Source organism: Panthera pardus, unplaced genomic scaffold (assembly GCF_024362965.1).
Source record: "Panthera pardus isolate Hobbes unplaced genomic scaffold, ASM2436296v1 HiC_scaffold_3, whole genome shotgun sequence".
In the NCBI taxonomy this organism is placed as follows: domain Eukaryota; kingdom Metazoa; phylum Chordata; class Mammalia; order Carnivora; family Felidae; genus Panthera; species Panthera pardus.
Genome location: NW_026526876.1, coordinates 46,413,192 through 46,429,212, shown reverse-complemented (window position 1 = coordinate 46,429,212; position 16,021 = coordinate 46,413,192). Strand labels below are relative to the sequence as shown.

The window sequence follows — 16,021 nt, the reverse complement described above, 5'->3', positions numbered from 1 at the left end:
CCATGGGGTTTAACTTTTCATATTCCCTGCCTTATTTTCCAGAGAAAATAAAACAGTGTTTTCACCATTACCATAGACTGATGATGATCATTTACTCTAAGACAAAGAACAAGGTATCAATCAGCTTTCATTCCTGTCTCTCCTGCTGCTTCTCTGTGAGGTGCCCTAAAAGAGATCTATGTGAAATATGAATAATTGAAACACTGAAAAAAGTTTATCTTATTCAGAAAAATAAGATCAGCACTCATAAAGCTTCAAACAAGAAAGACCAGATTATAGGTTCAGGTCTGTAGAAGAATTACAGGGTAGACACATAACCCTATTCATAAGCAGCAATCAGTGTTAACAGTTGTTTCATTTTCTCCTTTTCTCTTTTTCTCCAAGACTAATTAGCATTACACACAGTATGTTCCTTGTTACAAATGTCTTCTTTCAGCTTTAGAACTATAGTATCTTTTGATTACCCACAACTCTGATCTAGTTTTTCAGTTATGCAGAAGCCAAACACTCTTTGTAACACTTCAGACTAGCTAAATTAAAAAAAAAAAAAAAAGCAATTTTAATAAAATAGAAACAACTGTCACAAGTGGATGCTATGTGTATACTATCTTCACTTTGTGAATCTTTATCATAAAGATAAACTGTAAAAGAATACCTTTTTATATACTTACTGCTGAAAGGCTGCCATTGTATTCTCCAAATTTTCTCCAGCACCTGTGAAAACATTCCATTTAAACTTCATTTACTTAGCTAATTTGAACTTTTTATTTTTCTAGAAATTCACTTTAATAAGAGACATCTAGTGAATCTTGATGTCTATATACTATGAAGACATCATAAGTGTTTGAAAGAATGTAATGGTATTTTGATTTTTTTTTTTTTTTTTTTTTGGCTGCACCAGGACGAATGAAAGATTAAAACAAAGCCACAGCAACACAGAAAGGTTAGAAGAACCTAAACATGATTTTTAAGCTACAATATCTTGACAGAAGAGGACTCGGTACATATACACCTCCTCAGAAAGGGTTAAACTATCTCTCCTCTGCACGCGCATACTTTATTACGCATTTCTCTAATAAAGACATTTATTATACTACAGCATAAATTATTAACCTGGCTCCTCCTTTTCCTCAGAATTAACTGAAAAGAAGTGACTGGTTTAATCACCCTGGCTGAAGGCAGTATAGGGTAGTAGTTGAGGGTGGAGTTAGGATCTTTGTTCTCAAATTATTTGATATTTGCATGACCTTGGTAAAAGCTACATAACCTCTCAGTGGCTGAGCTTCTTTATAAAAATGAGGGGCGCCTGGCTGGCTTAGTCAGTGGAGCATTGACTCTTGATCTCAGCGTTGTGTGTTTGAGCCCCACATTGGGGGTAGAGATTACTTAAAAAAATATATAATTAAAAGATTTTTTTTTAATTAAGTAAATTTACCCTCAACGTGGGGCTCAAACTCAAGACCTAGATCAAGACTCACATGCTCTACTGACTGAGCCAGCCAGGTGCAGCCTCCCTTGCCGCACCCCCTCCTGCCAAATAAAATCTTAAAAAAAAAAAAAAAAAAGAATGAGGTTAATGATGGCACCTGTCTCATAGGATTGCTGTAATTAAATGAATTAACACTGTCAAGTGCCTATGTCAACAATTTTAAAACATGATAGTTTTCCCCTTTTTAATATCTCTGAAGCTAGGGTGATTTTACAATGGATGGTATGTACTAGTTTATTTGACAAGATTTTTTCTTAGCAGCACATTAAAAATGTGCACTTTATAACTAATGGCATTAGGTTCAATGAAATACAGTAAAACCCTGGTTTGCAAGCATAATTCATTCGGGAAACATGCTTATAATCCAAAACACTCATATGTCAAAGTAAATTTCAAAGACCACTAGCTCAATTGTGACATTCAGTGTCATGTACTACTCGTATTGCAAGACATTGCTCATTTATCAAACTAAAATTTATTATAAATGTTTGCTTGTCTTGCAGAACACTTGCAGAACAAGTTGCTCACAATCCAAGATTTTACTATAGTGAAAATTCAGTAAAAGTAAAGGATCACTGCTATTATTATTACTAGTAATTAGTGCTTGGTGAATGTCCATTGACTAATGAATGAATAGTATTGCAATAACAAAAAGGACACAGTATATTATATATACTAGGCAAAATCAATTAACATAACATGCTAGCCACAAGTTTTAAAATATTTTAAAACTAAAAGATTTCAGTATTACTAATTAATGGAATGCACAGGTCAAATACTTAGGAAATATTTTTCCAAATACTTCAGAAAACAATTTCTTCTTAACAAAAAGAAACACTTCAAGTTTAGGGTACTGTTCAAGTATTACCATTAACATGTTTTACATACAATACCGTCTGGACATATTTGTTTTTTATTTTTATTTTTTTTATTTAAAAAAATTTTTTTTAACGTTTATTTATTTTTGAGACAGAGAAAGACAGAGCATGAACGGGGGAGGGTCAGAGAGAGGGAGACACAGAATCCGAAACAGGCCCCAGGCTCCGAGCTGTCAGCACAGAGCCCGACGCGGGGCTCGAACTCACGGACCGTGAGATCATGACCTGAGCCAAAGTCGGCCGCTTAACCGACTGAGCCACCCAGGCGCCCCGACATATTTGTGACAGTATTAAAATATTCTTCTTCTTTTATACTGCTAGATTGTATTTTTATGACAACCTAACTAATAATCAATGGAAACACAAGGTATGAAGAAATGAATATATTAACCTAATGTTCTAAAGCTCCATGGTTTAGCAGAGAGAAAAGAATATCCATATGAAAAAAGCTACTTTGATTTTAGGGTCTCTTAGTTACTAGAGTTGATGCAGATGAAGTAAATAGGAAGATTATAGGTTTTTTTTCAAAAGTAAGTGCTCTTTTGGGGTGCCTGAGTGGCTCAGCTGGTTAAGCAACGGACTTGTGGTCATGATCTCATGGTCTGTGGGATTCAGCCTTGTACTGGGCTCTGTGCTAACAGCAAGATGCCTGCTTGAGATTCTGTCTTTCCCTCTCTCTCTGCCCCTCCTCACTCGTGCACACAAGCTCTCTCTCTTTCTCAAAATAAATAAACTTAAAAAAAAAAAAGTAAGTGCTCTATTGAGGTTAAATGACTTTTATTTTCTTTCATAGATTAAATGACTTTTAAAAATCTAGCTGGTGTGGGGCGCCTGGGTGGCTCAGTCAGTTAAGCGTCTGACTTCAGCTCAGGTCATGATCTCACAGTTTGTGAGTTTGAGCCCCATGTCAGGGTCTGTGCCAACAGCTCAGAGCCTGGATCCTGCTTCGGATTCTGTGTCTCCCTCTCTCTGCCTCTCCTAGCTTGTGCTCTATGTCTCTCTCTCTCTCAAAAATAAACATTGAAAAATAAATAAAAAATAAAAATCTAGCTGGTGTTTGTTTTAAAAACTATAGAAATATGTTATATTTGGATAATCAATATTCAAGAACAAAGCACTCTAGAATATGACCAAAAAAGACAAGAGTGCTCTAAAATGGTTATTAGTAGGTTAAATAAGTTAAACTACTGACTGCTTTTTGCGCCAAAAAGGAATTTAAAAGGATACAGAAGCCAGTTTGAAAAAGTTCTCATTGGCCAAACCAGGGACAATGTTATCACCAAAATAATGACAATAATCATCAAATAAAGCAGAATATGTTGAACCCACTCCCGAAAAAGAAAGAAAACATTGAGCCCATTTTACTAAGTACACTGAAAGTCTGATGAAGAATGGGATACACACGTAGTTTCAAAGAACCTCCCTACAAAAATACTTATCCATTACAAAGAAAAAAGGAGTAATTTCAAATGGAAAAGTTTGGCAGACACCAGCTTCCCTCTTCATCAAGAGATCGAAGTAAATAAATATCATTAGCCTTCAAGCTGACTTCTTGTGTCTTTCCATTTTCTTTGCTTTTTGGCACAATAAAGCAGTTGGTAGTTTAACTTAACAAATCAAATAGCAGGTATCTCCAGGTGGCTGGAATACAAGTGATTTCTTTTCTAATATGCATTCTTTTATATCTTACAATCCCTCTACAATGAAAATGCATTACTTTTAAAATAGTTGGGAGAATCAAAATCTTAAGCACATGGCATATATGCTGAAACCTGGAAAATTCTCTTCACCACAGCCTCCCAATATTTCTTAACCTTAATACCAGAATGAATTCAATTCTCAACTCCTTCATGAAGTAGTACTTTCTTACCACTTCAGATTACAATGATTCTTTTTACAGTCCAGAGTTACTGCCTTAAACTGTTCCCAACCATTTCAGTCTCAGGATTCTTTTACTGAGTACCTCAAAGAGCTTTTAATTATGTGGATTATATCCATTAATAATTACATATTAGAAATTGAATATTAAAAAATTGTTTAAACTTTTTTTAAAAAAAGTAATCTCTATGACCAAAATGCGGCTCAAACTCACGACTCCGAGATCAAGTCACATACTCTACCGACTGAGTCAGCAAGGGGCCCACACTATAAAATTTTTAAATTTGTTTACCTGAAATAACAATAAATCCATTACATGTTAACAAAACATTTTTTTGTTAACATAACATTTTATGAAAATGAACTCTCTTCCAAAAAAAAATGTAATGATAAGAGTGACATTGTTTTACATTTTTGCAAATCTCTTTAATGCCTGGCTTTATAGATGGCAGATCCTCATATCTGCTTCATACATGTATATCAACCTTCACCCAGATAGGCAGTTGGAAAAGAAATACTTTTTTTTTTTCTTTTTTTTTTAAATTTTTTTTACATTTATTTATTTTTGAGAAACAGAGTGAGACAAAGCATGAGCGGGGGAGGGGCAGAGAGAGGAGACAGAGAATCTGAAGCAGGCTCCAGGCTCTAAGCGGTCAGCACAGAGCCTGACGCGGGGCTCGAACCCACAAACTGTGAGATCATGACCTGAGCCGAAGTCAGACGCTCAACCAAGTGAGCCACCCAGGCACCCCAAGAAATATTCTTTTTTGATACTGCACCAAAATTTAACAAGTGGTAGTTTCTTAAAAGTTAGTTGCAATATGGAATCTGAACCATATGAATGACGTTTTCATACTCTATTACATGAAAATCCATTGGTCCATCTTGAACTTTGAATGGATCTTTCACCCATGCATACTTTTATACCATGCATTGGTCTTTTGGAAAATACGAATTTACTGAATCATGCTGCTCTTCTAAATGTTCACATGTTTTATTATACAATAGGTTTTAATTTTTTTTAATGTTTATTTATTTTTGAGAGAAAGAGACAGAGCACTAGTGTGAGAGGGGCAGAGAGAGAGGGAAACACAGAATCCGAAGTAGGCTCCAGGCTCTGAGCTGTCAGCACAGAGCCCTATGTGGGGCTCGAACTCACAAACCGTTGAGATCATGACCTGAGCCAAAGTCAGACACTCAACCCAACTGAGCCACCAGGGCACCCCTATACAACAGATTTTAAAGACACATTTGTTAAAACTCATCTCATCAGGAAAATCTTTAAGAAAGCTATGAAGCTTGCAGTGGAGGATACAAGTTCTCTAAATTTCTAATTTTTGCTTGAAAACTCAAATGTAATCATTGGCACTGCCTTCAGACAAGGCAGCTAGCTTATTTTTTTTTTCTAATGACAGACTCATTTTATAATTTTCAAGAACACATCTGCCAAATACTCAAGTCTGAATAACCAGTTTTAGTTTTTCAAGGCTAATTCAGCTCAAAATTCAAATGATTGCACAAGTAAGTGCTTTTCCTCAAGACAACCACCATCATACTTTGATATGCAACAAAAGTGTTTTGTGTGTGTACTTCCAATTTGTCACACAAAATATTAAAAGTTATGTGTACTTGAGGTGCCTGGCTGGCTCAGTTGGTACAGCATGTGACTCTTGATCTCAGGGTCATGAGTGCAAGCCCCACACTGGATGTAGAGTTACTTAAAATAAAATTAAATTTAAAAAAAAGATATTTGCTTAAAAAAAAGTCATGTGTACTCAAGGGTTGAAATTTAATAACATAATTTTTATTAATGCATGAAAGATATTAAGTGAAGTTGCTTTTAAAAAAAAAACTGTGAGTCATTGTATTTGGGTGATGGGTTCGTGGAGTCTTAATATGTTTGTATGTTTGACTTGAAATTATCTTTTGGTTTGGGGTTGGGAAAAAATAGGATAGCGATTCGGTACTCTGAAATACATTTTCCCACAGTTAATTTTTACTAATATTTACATTCAAAGTCTGCATGTTTGTCTTTTATGTCTGCTTTCCATATTAATTTTAATTGTAATTCACTAAAACCTAACAGTTTGAGCATGAAAACATTGCTACTTACGATCTTTGAATTTGTAAGTTTCTGAAATAGCTAGAACTAAATAAAATATTGAAAAGTCCATCAAGATATTAATAATTCGTAGAAGCTATCTATACACGGTGCTTAGCACTTTACATATTATTTCATTAAAACTCCACAACCAGAAAAAAATTGGATATGGTCATATAGCCAACAAGGGGAACTACAATTCAAACATAAGCCATGATTTCAGATCCCATCCTTTTTACCACTATGTGGCAGCTTCTATGCTGCCATTCATAGAACACCTTTATTTCAGTTTTACAGATAAGTTGTTCATATTGATCCTTACTCCCATATTCTTCTATTTGGTATTTGTTTGTAAAGCTTGAAGATAAATTCCACAGTGATAATACCCACCAATTACTTGTTAGATTCATATGGTGAAAGCCTGGAAGAGTAACTAAGGGACTAATTAAAAAGCATGCCATTCCTCTCCAAGGAATTATTTGGTGGTAGCTCTTCTTTCATGAAATTTTTGAATTCCTTTTGTTTCCAGTTAGCATATCATTTATGGAAGCACACTTGCCAGTAATTTTTCTTTTCCTTCAACAATCAGTTTAAACAATGCCTGGTTTGTGGGGTGCCTGGGTGGTTCAGTCAGTTAAGTGACCAACTTGGGCTCAGGTCATGATCTCATGGTTCGTGAGTTCGAGTCTCACGTCGGAGATTGGAGCCTGCTTTGGATTGTGTCTCTCCCTCTTTCCGCCCTCTGCGCTTGCGCGCTCTCTCTCTCTAAGTAGCTAAATGTTAAAAAAAATTACAGGGTGCCTGGGTTGCTCATTTGGTTAAGCGTCAAACTTCAGCTCAGGTCATGATCTTGCGGTTCATGGGTTCCAGCTCCATGTTGGGCTCTGTGCTGACAGCTCAGAGCCTGGAGCCTGTTCCAGATTCTGTCTCCCTCTCTCTCTGCCCCTCTCCCACTCTCTCTCTTTCTCTCGCAAAAATAAGTGAACATTAAAAAAAAGTAAAAAAAAAAAAATCTGACCAGCTCAGGTCATGATCTCACAGTTCGTGAGTTTGAGTCCCACATCAAACTCTCTGTTGTCAGCACGGAGCCCACCTCCAGATCCTCTATCTCCCTCTCTCTCTGCCCCTTTTCCCCTCTCTCTCTCACTCTCTCTCCCTTTAAAAAAAGAATAAACATTAAAAATAAAGGAAATAGCATTCTGCAGTTGCACCCTGAAACATGTTTCATATCAGGATATCAGTTCTTTCTCTTCACCTCTTGTTCCCTCATTCCCTTGTCCCTATTTCCAGGGAATCTTCTTCACCTTTCAATGAGGTGTTTTTTTGTTTTGTTTTTGTTTTTTGAAGTTTATTTTTTTAGTAATCTACACCCAACATGGGGCTTGAACTCACAACCCCGAGATCAAGAGTCGTATGTTTTAACTAAGCCAGCCAGGTGCCCTTTCAACAAGAACTTCTTTCTCACTCATTTACTCAACTGGCTCACTCATTCCTACTGATGCCTTATTAATAATGGAGTCATTTATCAGTTACTTAATAGTACTTTCCTGTTTAACAAAGCAAACTAAAATATACTTATTATTGGCAATGGCTGAACGATCTGAATACAATACCAAATTTTCTATAATGATATTTTTTATATTTAATTTTTCTAAATCTGAATACAATTTAAGATACATATCTAGGGGCGCCTGGGTGGCTCGGTCGGTTGAGCGTCCGACTTCGGCTCAGGTCATGATCTCACGGTCCGTGAGTTCGAGCCCCGCGTCAGGCTCTGTGCTGACCGCTCAGAGCCTGGAGCCTGTTTTGGATTCTGTGTCTCCCTCTCTCTCTGCCCCTCCCCTGTTCATGCTCTGTCTCTCCCTGTCTCAAAAATAAATAAACGTTAAAAAAAAAAAATTCTTTAAGATACATATCTATATATTATATATATCTTAAATCTGAATACAATTTAAGATATATATCTATTATATATATCTTAACAATTTAAGATATATATCTATTATATATATCTTAAGATATATATCTTACATATATATATATCTTAAATTGTATTCAGATTTAGAAAAATTAAATATAAAAAATATCATTATAGAAAAATTATTGGTTACTGGTTGGCTCAGTCGGTTGAGCATCCGACTTCGGCTCAAGTCATGATCTCGAGGTCCGTGAGCTCAAGCCCCGAGAAGGACTCTATGCTGACAGCCTTGAGTCTGCTTCAGATTCAGTGTCTCCCTCTCTCTCTGCCCCTCCCCCATTCACACTCTCTCTCTCTCTCTCTCTCTCTCAGAAATAAACATTAAAAATGTTTAAATAAACAAAGGAAAATTATTGAAATTATGACGAGATACACAACAAAAACCACTTATAATTAAAGAGAGCATACATGTGGTAGTTAGTTGGTAAATGCTGCCTATCAATATACAATTTGAATATCAATATACAGATTTGAATATCTTATGCTTTTGTGCTATTGATGTGTTTAATTTTTCTTATACCTGTAAATACATATTTCACTAGTTTTTTTCTCCTTGAGATACAGAAACAATTCTGCAGTGTTCCAGGGAACCCCTATTGAGAAATGCTCTTAGTATATGCCATCTCTAGTCCTTACAAGCTGTTTATGCTCTTATGTAAGTCATATATACTGTTTCCAAGGTGAACTGTAAATGTTGAATGAACAAATGAATTTAGAAATGGAGAAGGAACTTACTTTGTTGTTTGATTTACTGAATAATTTCATTTTTTAAAATGTTTATTTATTTTTGATAGAGAGAGAGATACAGTGTGATGGGGGGGGGGGGTGGTACGGGGAGAGAGAGAAGGAGACACAGAATCCAAGCTGTCAGCACAGAGCCCAACGCAGAGCTCAAACTCTTGAACCATGATATCATAACCTGAACCGAAGTTGGAGGCTTAATGGACCGAGCCACCTAAGTGCCCCCTGAAGTGAGACTCTTAACCAACTAAGCCACCCAGGCACGACCAGAATGCTATTTCCAACGACACTTTTGAGACTCAAATCCATGCTTCAATTTCTTCCTTGAACAACCAATTAAAGTTTAGGACCCAGCAGCAGCCAGTGCCCAAGGGCAAACTAATCACTTGCCAAAGCATTCTGTGGCAGGATACCCAGATAGTGACAGTACTCTGCCTCAAGATCAAGGGTAAAAGATTAGGAAGGTGGAGATTTGATGGGTTGGTCATTTTTTTTTTTTTTAAATTCTCTGGCCATTGAACCATAATAAATAGACTTTTTTAAAAAGGGCTGTTGCTTAATTCAGTTGACTCACAGAGACAGATTAAGGAGTATTAAAGCAAGTTATCTCCCTACTTTCCTACAATCGTATTTCTATCCAACTCAGTCGGCATCTGAAATAAATGTAAATACATTATGATTCAGAAAACATGTATTTAAAGGATATACTTCAAAATGTTAACAGAGATTGTGTTTTGATAGTAAAGTCTGAGGAATTATTTTTTCTTTTTTCATTTCTAAATTTTCCAAATTTTCTACAATGAACGAGTTACTTATGCAATTGCAAAGAACATTAATAAAATTCATATTTTTATGGAGAAATTAAGAAAATGAACTTTGAGAGTATTTCTTGCTCTCCATTTAATCCGAAGGGAGTATCTTTGATCTTATTGGTTTTTCATCAATACATTGTAGTTATAAAAGGTGTTCTTTGGTCAAAAATTTAGTAAACACATGGGAGGGATCTAGCATGCAGTAGATAATTAGCAAACAATAAGCTATTATTTTAATTGTGTTAAAATCTGTACTAGAAGTGAGAGACAGAAGCACTAATAAAATCTGAAACCTGCCCTTGAAGAACTCAGTCTAGAAAAGAAACCAGATGTATTAACATATCCTATTACAATATAATGTAATACAATGTATGCTTTAAAGAGGCAAGAATAAAATAAGCCTACAGCATTTAATTTTTGAAACCTTAATTTCCTCTTTCAAGGACAATCAATCTTAGTAAAAGGCAGTATGTTCACTAAAACTTTGAAAACAGAAGTATAGGGTGAGTTTATTCCTTCCCAATCAACTCAGTTACTGCAAAATACATATGTGGATCTCTCGTATCCGTATTGGTATTTCTAAACAATTTCACAGTTTTCAAAGTGCATTTTATTTATTTTTAATTTTTTTTAAGTTTATTTATTTACTTTTGAGAGAGAGACAGAGACAGAGACAGAAAGAGACAGAATGAGCGCGCGGGGTCAGGGGCGGGTTAGAGAGACAGGGGGAGAGAGGATCCCAAGCAGGCTCTGCATCATCAGCACAGTGTCTGATGCAGAACTCGAACTCACCAACCATGAGATCATGACCTGAGCCGAAATCAAGAGCTGGCAGCTTAACCAACTGAACCACCCAGGTGCCCCAAGTACATTTTATATACCTAATCCTCATAACAACCTAAAGACAAGCAAAGCAAACAGTCCCCATTTATAAATAAGGAAACTAAGTCTTCTTCCCAAAGCTAACTAGTGGTATAGATTCAGAATCTGACCCAGGTGATAATGCTTTTACAGCAAACATAACATAGAACACATTAAGGGTTACAAGGTATGGCAATCACGGTGTATATACTTTGTACACATATTTTGATCAATGTTTTTATTTAACTTTGAGAGAGAGAGAATGAGTGGGGAGGGACAGGGAGAGAGGGACAGGGAAGGAGAGAGGGAGGGAGAGAGAGAGAGAGAGAGAGAGAGAGAGAGAGAGAGAGAGAGAATCCCAAGCAGGCTCCAAACCGTAAGTGCAGAGCCCGATGCGGGGCTGGAACTAACTAACCATGAGATTATGACCTGAGCTGAAACCAACAGTTGGATGCTTAACTGACTGAGCCACCCAGGTGCCCCTTGATCAATGTTTCAATCTTGGAATGGTCATACATCTAGTTTACATGAAATATCAGGTATTTGAAGTTAGGGTAAGAGAGAATTAGCCCAAATGTTAGTAATACACACAAGGAGACTAGTGATAGCTATTAGCAGTGTCCAAGACAAATTTCAGACTACTTCCTCGTCTATTATTTTCCAGAAATTTAGTATCTTGAGTTACAAAGCATTTTTTAGTAAATATGTCCTCTATTCACTCTAAATTCAATTGTATTATTTGGTGCACATACTCAACAAAAGCACTAACAACACAGGAACTTACCACATTGCGTTAGGACCGTCATATAAGCAAACAGATTAAAGTCTGCAGATATTTAACAAGATTCTCATGACAGTTTCAGCTATATGTCTTTGAATATACAAATACTGATGCCATATTTACAAATAATGAATGGAAAATTCTATATAAAGGGTGAAATTTAAACAACTGAAATGACTTAATATCTAGAGAAAAATATTTTTAAAGTATTTCCAACAGTAAATGAGCATTGGAAATCCAGTTTATCCTGGTTTTGATACTGGTTTTGCTCATCTAGCACATTTTAACCTCAATAGAGTACTGATTTTTTTTCACCTGTAGAATGTCACAAAAATTCAAAGATTAACATGTATTTATTCTAAAATAAAATCTAGACCATCCATAATGACAGTTTAGATAGCTTTTTAGAGGATCTAGTTTTGTTTTTGGTTTGGGTTTTTAGTAAGCACAGTTTCCTTTTTCTTTTTTTTAAATCAGTAAACATGGTGTACCTGGCTGGCTCAGTCAGAAGAGGGTGCAACTCTTGATCTTGCTGTCATGAGTTCAGGTCCCACACTGGGTGTAGAAATTACATACATACATACATACATACACAAACTTAAAAGAGAACAAGCAACTATTTTAAAAAATTATATCAGTAAACACAACGGTAGTATGTGTACTGCCTATCTCCAAAATAAAAGGACTACTACCATTGAAAATTGCTTCTACGGCAACAATTTAAACACTAAAAGCTGGTTTGGGGTTTTAATGAGTGAAGGTACATTAGTGGTCATGTCATCCTATAGTTTAACTATGTATCTAATTAAAACACAGATAAACCAAATAAGCAATAACATGGCATTTTGCTGGTGAGCCGCTTAAAACCTCTGATGCTTTTCATGAGTAAGGAGACTAGCATAACTATTGAAGTCATTCTTTAGAACTGTTTTTAACATAAAATTGTACAGATTATACAGAAGAATGGTAGTGTATTTCTGTGATATTTAAAACTGTATTCCTGGCCAATTCTTGTTAAAAAAGGTGTTATGATACTACATCAAGTTTTAGACTGTAAACTCCTAGAATTTACCGTTTCAAGTTATTAGACTGTAAATTCCAAGCAGTTTTAACCTAGTTTAACATTCAACTCTTAACAGTTAAAATTAATTGACTTAATCCAATTTCACAACATTTTACACATCATGCTTGAAATGAAATAAAGACACATTATTCTACAATAACGAAGAAGCAAAGATTTGGCCTGCTGTTTGGTAAACTACAGGGTGGACTATCTAGGCTCCTTTGTAAGATACTTTTCCAAGAAACAACTTCTTTTTCTTTAAACAAACACAGTCCTATCATAAACGACATCATCTTTTCGTCTTTAGGAAATCCAGGTGTCATTGCTGAGGTGCAGGGTGGGGCTAAAAAAAAAAAAACCAAAAACAAACCCAAAACTGGTGGAAGGCTTGCAGCCTTGGGAACCAGGATGCTCCAGTTTCTGTCCCAGTCCAGCCCAAACTCGAATTGTGACCTTGGGAAGTGTCCCCAGGTCAGTGACTCGGTTTCCCTCTTTTCTTAATTATCAGTGCTCTGAGACGGGGGTAGGGGTGGGACCAGCCCCAAGGCTGCAGCACGGTCCAGGTTCACGCCGTTCCTCAAACCTTGAAGCATGTCGTCCCGGATCTCCCTACAAGCTCAGCCACTGGTTCCGCTCGGAGCAGTCCATTCAGGTGCCCCAGCTGGGTACCCCTGGCTCTGCCCGGCGCTCCCCCCACCCTCCTGGTGCCTCGCTGATAGGAAGGGACCTTGCGATCATCCTTCCATCTGCCGAGAAACGCTCCATCTGCCCTTATTTCTCACCCTAGTCCTTCCTCCTTCACAGAATCCCTGACACCGCTGCACTCGAGAGATCTCCCGCCTTGGTCTAAAGACCCCTTATCTTTCCTCAGACCTCCCCGTCACATCGCCTTCATCTCCAGAAAACCCTCTTTCACACACCCCATTCTTCCTCAAACTCTCACGTATTTCCACCCGCCTGCCTTTTGCGGAGCTCCAAAGGACCCTAAGCTCTAGTGGGGAAAAGAGCCTCCCCCACCTCCGCCATCGGGATCTGGGGACCCCTCTCACCTCCACGGTGAGAGATGTGTTTACTGAGGAATCGCTGCTTCTTTCTCGGGTGCAGCAAGGTCGGGTATTTGAGCAACAAGAATGAGGTCACCAAGTACCCTCCTAGGGTGGAGAGAAGGTAAAAAGCCGCGGTGGACGACATTTCAGCCACCGTGTGGGAAGTCTCCCACCTCCGGGCCCTCTGAACTCCGCTGCGGCGGTCGCAACGGCTGCGGCGACGGCGGCAGCTGCTCGAGGTCTGCTCGCCCCCAGCCGGTGCCAGCGGTGCAGCGCACTTGTAGGCGCCAGCCCTCCACGCAGGCGCAGCCGGACCCCAGCGCCTGAGCAACAAAGGGGCTGCGGTACGCAGGCGCGCTCCGGCTGCTGGGTAGGAGCCTGCAGAGTCCGGTAGTGAGTATTTGTCACCTAGCCCTGTGGTAGACCCAGAGCACTTCAGAAAAGCTCCAAACTGAGGCGAAAGCTTGGAAACCTGCCAGTGTCTTTGCCATCACTCATGCCGAAAAGGCTAGTCAAAGATAGCCTTCAGGAAGGCCTGACATAATTAGAAAATACGCATCAAAAAAGGAAAGTTTCCAGGACACATCTTAGCCCCTACTCTAGGAAGTGCAAAGAACTGTTACCAATGGAGGAGTTAAAGCTTGCTAAAATACATAATAAACTCACCTATTTATCTAGCCGAGATAGAGCTTTCCCTATTGTCACACTTACATAAGACGTACTAGTTTATCAGTCAAATATTTGAGGGACAGACTCTTCTCTCATTTCACTGAATATGCAGTCCCCATGCTTTATACAGGATAGGCAGTCAAGAAATATTTGTTGACTTGCAAGTCTATTCACAATAAGACAATGTTGACAAGGTTATAGGTTATTACTTAAAAGTTTTACAAAGACAGGAAACTCAATTCCAGAAGGCCCAACTAGTTTTCCTCTCACCCATACTTCCAGGTTTATATAAGGAAAATGTGGGACAAAGGTCGGTGGCCTCATGCCGGAGGGCAGTGAAGGTCAAGTTGATCACAGTCTTAGAGTCAATCCTGGGTGGGGTCTAGTTGGCGCAGAACTGTAGCTGAAAAAGATTTCTGCATCAGTTTACCACCACACTAGTCTATTCCTTTTTTTTTTTTTTTTTTAACTTTTTAAAATACTTATTTTTGAGAGAGAGAGAGTGAGACAGGGTGAGCTGGGGAGAGCCAGAGAGGGAGACACAGAATCGGAAGCAGTCTCCAGGCTCTGAGCTGTAAGCACAGAGCCTGTCAAGGGGCTCGAACCACGAACCTTGAGAACATGACCTGAGCCTAAAGTCAGAGGCTTAACCGACTGAGCCTCCTAGGCGCCCCTATTTCTTGATGTAATATCAAAATATCCTGAGACGTGATAAAGCCTTTATGGAAAAAAAAGAACTAAGTATAAAAATTTCCAAATATAACCACACTTTTTAAGTTAAAACATTTTAGGGGTGCCTGGGTTGAGCTCAGTTGGTTGAGCTTCTGACTCCTGGCTTCGGCTCAGGTCATGATCTCGGGGTTTCATGGGTTTGGGCCACACATCCGGCTCCGCGCTGACAGTATGGAGCCTGCTTAGGATTCTCTGTCTCCCTCTCTTTCTGCCCCTCCTTTCCCACTATACATATAATTAAAACACTTTAAGGAAATTCATGAGTTGCAAAATACTGCCTTGTTAAGAATTAAGGGGAGTACTTAGGGCTGCCAAATTCTATCCTACAGAGAATATACACTGGTTGCATATATATATTTGCATATCTCACCTGAAAGCAACTTTTCTCTAAATTCGATTATTACTATTTTTGATGAGTATAGACCCATGTATATGATAAATATTTTCTGGAAAAAATATGTAACTAAGAATATTTAACCTTCAAGTATAGAGTTACCTATGGCTTAGTAGCTAGAGCTCTGGGCTTAAAACCCATATACATAGCTATACCATTTGCAAGCTGAGTGACTTTGGGCATAGCTGACTGACTTTGGGCATATTATTTAGTTTAAGCCTCAGTTTCTACATCTGTAAAATGAGGATAGTAGTATCTAACTTCACAGGGGCATTTTGAGGATCTAATGAAGTAAAATGAAAGCACTGAAAGTATCCTGTGTAAGTAAAGCATTATGTCAGAAGTAAAAATAGTTTTCTCTAAAATATTACCAAAAAACTTAGGAAAAGTACATAGAAATATCAAAATAAGTAGCCAAGCAGGACCACATATACTTCATTGGAGGCCCAAGAAAATTAAAATTAATTAAAGAACAGGCAAGCAATAATAATAATAGAAAAACCTCTTTTCAAAAAAAATTGCACCAATATGACCAGAGATGTCTTTCAGGATAAAGGAGTCAAATTTACAAGAGACACCAAAGTTAATAAGATATTAT

At 37.8% G+C, this 16,021-nt stretch overlaps 1 protein-coding gene across 2 annotated transcripts in view; it reads right to left on the bottom strand.

Annotated features, from left to right (window-relative positions):
• GDPD1 (glycerophosphodiester phosphodiesterase domain containing 1) overlaps positions 1-13,895 on the bottom strand; it is a 48,982-nt gene extending 35,087 nt beyond the window's left edge. Inside the window, exons 1-3 of one of the 2 annotated variants that reach the window (XM_053892746.1) lie at positions 13,632-13,652; positions 12,011-12,116; positions 672-714 (exon numbers count right to left, since the gene is read on the bottom strand). In XM_053892746.1, the coding sequence (XP_053748721.1) occupies positions 672-688 (17 nt within the window). In that variant the 5' untranslated portion in view covers positions 689-714; positions 12,011-12,116; positions 13,632-13,652. Of the gene's footprint in view, positions 1-671; positions 715-12,010; positions 12,117-13,631 lie in introns of both variants that reach the window. The other variant, XM_019431114.2, reaches the window with a different exon arrangement.
• Positions 13,896-16,021: the final 2,126 nt, after the last annotated feature.